This window comes from Dipodomys ordii, unplaced genomic scaffold, assembly GCF_000151885.1.
Source record: "Dipodomys ordii isolate 6190 unplaced genomic scaffold, Dord_2.0 Scaffold2, whole genome shotgun sequence".
NCBI lineage: Eukaryota > Metazoa > Chordata > Mammalia > Rodentia > Heteromyidae > Dipodomys > Dipodomys ordii.
Genome location: NW_012267218.1, coordinates 2,324,909 through 2,326,357, shown reverse-complemented (window position 1 = coordinate 2,326,357; position 1,449 = coordinate 2,324,909). Strand labels below are relative to the sequence as shown.

Sequence of the window (1,449 nt, the reverse complement as noted above, 5' to 3'; positions counted from 1 at the left end):
GAGCGCGCGCCGCGGGAAGGTGGCCAGCAGGTAGTGCGCGTAGGCCTGGTGGTCGTGCACGAGCGCGTAGAGCAGCGCCTCCGACGGCGAGTAGGCGGCGGCGCGCCCGCGCTCGTCCCAGTGGAAGGCCTCGCTGGCGCGCATGTCCTCCAGCAGCCACACCGGAAGCAGGTCGCGCACCGCCTGGTAGAAGGCGAAGGATGACTTCCGGCACTGCTTCTGCGCCCTTGAGCGGGCGGCGCCCGCGCCCTCGGGCCCGCCGTCGGCGCCTCCCCCGAGCCGCGCGTCCCACGGCATGCTGACCGCAGGGCACCGCGCGACCTCAACCTCAAGGCATGGGCCCAGGCCACCGGGGACCGACCTGCGGAAGGAGTGGGTGTGGTGAGGGCGCGGAAGGGGGAAACAGTGGTCCGGGAAGGGGGCTCCCATCCTCCTTGACCCGCCTCTGTCTCGGTCCCTCAGACCTGCCTCCAGTCTCGGCCGGGCCTTCCAGCCATCAGCCCTCGCCCTCCAGCTCCACTGTCTCCTGGACCCAGCATCCTGGCTGTGGCTGCACCTGATCTCCTTCCTTGACACGCTCGCGGGTCCTGCTCTCCCTGGCACCGCTGCCTTCACAGCCCCGCACCTTTCCCGGCCCTCGGACCTGCTGGAAGGGCCTACGCCTGGGCCAGACCTGTCCAGCCTCACGTGACAAATGACCACGTGTAACAGGGTGAGAAAACCCAAGCCAGGAAGGCCCTGGGTTCGATTCCACAGCACCACATAAGCAGAAAAAGCTGGGATAGGCGCTGTGGCTCAAGTGGTAGATTGCTAGCCTTGAGCTGAGCTGAAACAGCACCCAGACCCAGAGTTCAGGACCCATAATGGACAAAAGAAAAGAAAACCCAAGCCAGACCTCAATCTGAGCCAAATCCATTCCCCACCCTTAAGTTTCCCATCCACCACGGCGCTGGCCACTCCTGGGGCCTGGAGCGTCCTTCCAGGTGGGAGGAGGTGGGCGTGACCCAGACCCACCTGGTTCCTGGGTGGAGATGAATCACCTGGCGCTGTGGAAGTCGGTGGTCACTTTCCCTCCTGGAACCTCCGCTTCCCCATCTGTAAGAAAAGTGGACCGTGGCTGGCTGTGGCAGGGTGCGGAGGGACTGGCCGTGGCTGGCTGTGGCTGCCCTGCCGGGCAGGGTGCGGAGGGAGTGGCCCGGGCCTTTCGTGCCCCAGAGTCGGGGAGGGGCCAGGGGCCTCCTCCGTCCTCACCGCAGCTCCTGGAGGATGAGGTCAATCTAGACTTGGGTCCATGTGTCTGCTAAGGCACAGTCTGCAGACCCTGGACCTGAACACCTCTCCACCTCCTCCTGACTTGGGTTCTGCCACCCCATTCTCCAGGAGAGGGGCAAGTTGTCCAAGGTCAGTCATCAAGTTCACGGTCCGGCCCGGATCAGAACTCTGGTCTCC

At 65.2% G+C, this 1,449-nt stretch overlaps 1 protein-coding gene across 1 annotated transcript in view; it reads right to left on the bottom strand.

Annotated features, from left to right (window-relative positions):
- The window catches only part of Ankrd9 (ankyrin repeat domain 9), a 1,837-nt gene extending 747 nt beyond the window's left edge, over window positions 1–1,090 (bottom strand). The window contains exons 1-2 of the mRNA XM_013012991.1: window positions 1,041–1,090; window positions 7–361 (exon numbers count right to left, since the gene is read on the bottom strand). Of these exons, the coding sequence (XP_012868445.1) occupies window positions 7–297 (291 nt within the window). The 5' untranslated portion in view covers window positions 298–361; window positions 1,041–1,090. The remainder of the gene's footprint in view (window positions 1–6; window positions 362–1,040) is intronic.
- Window positions 1,091–1,449: the final 359 nt, after the last annotated feature.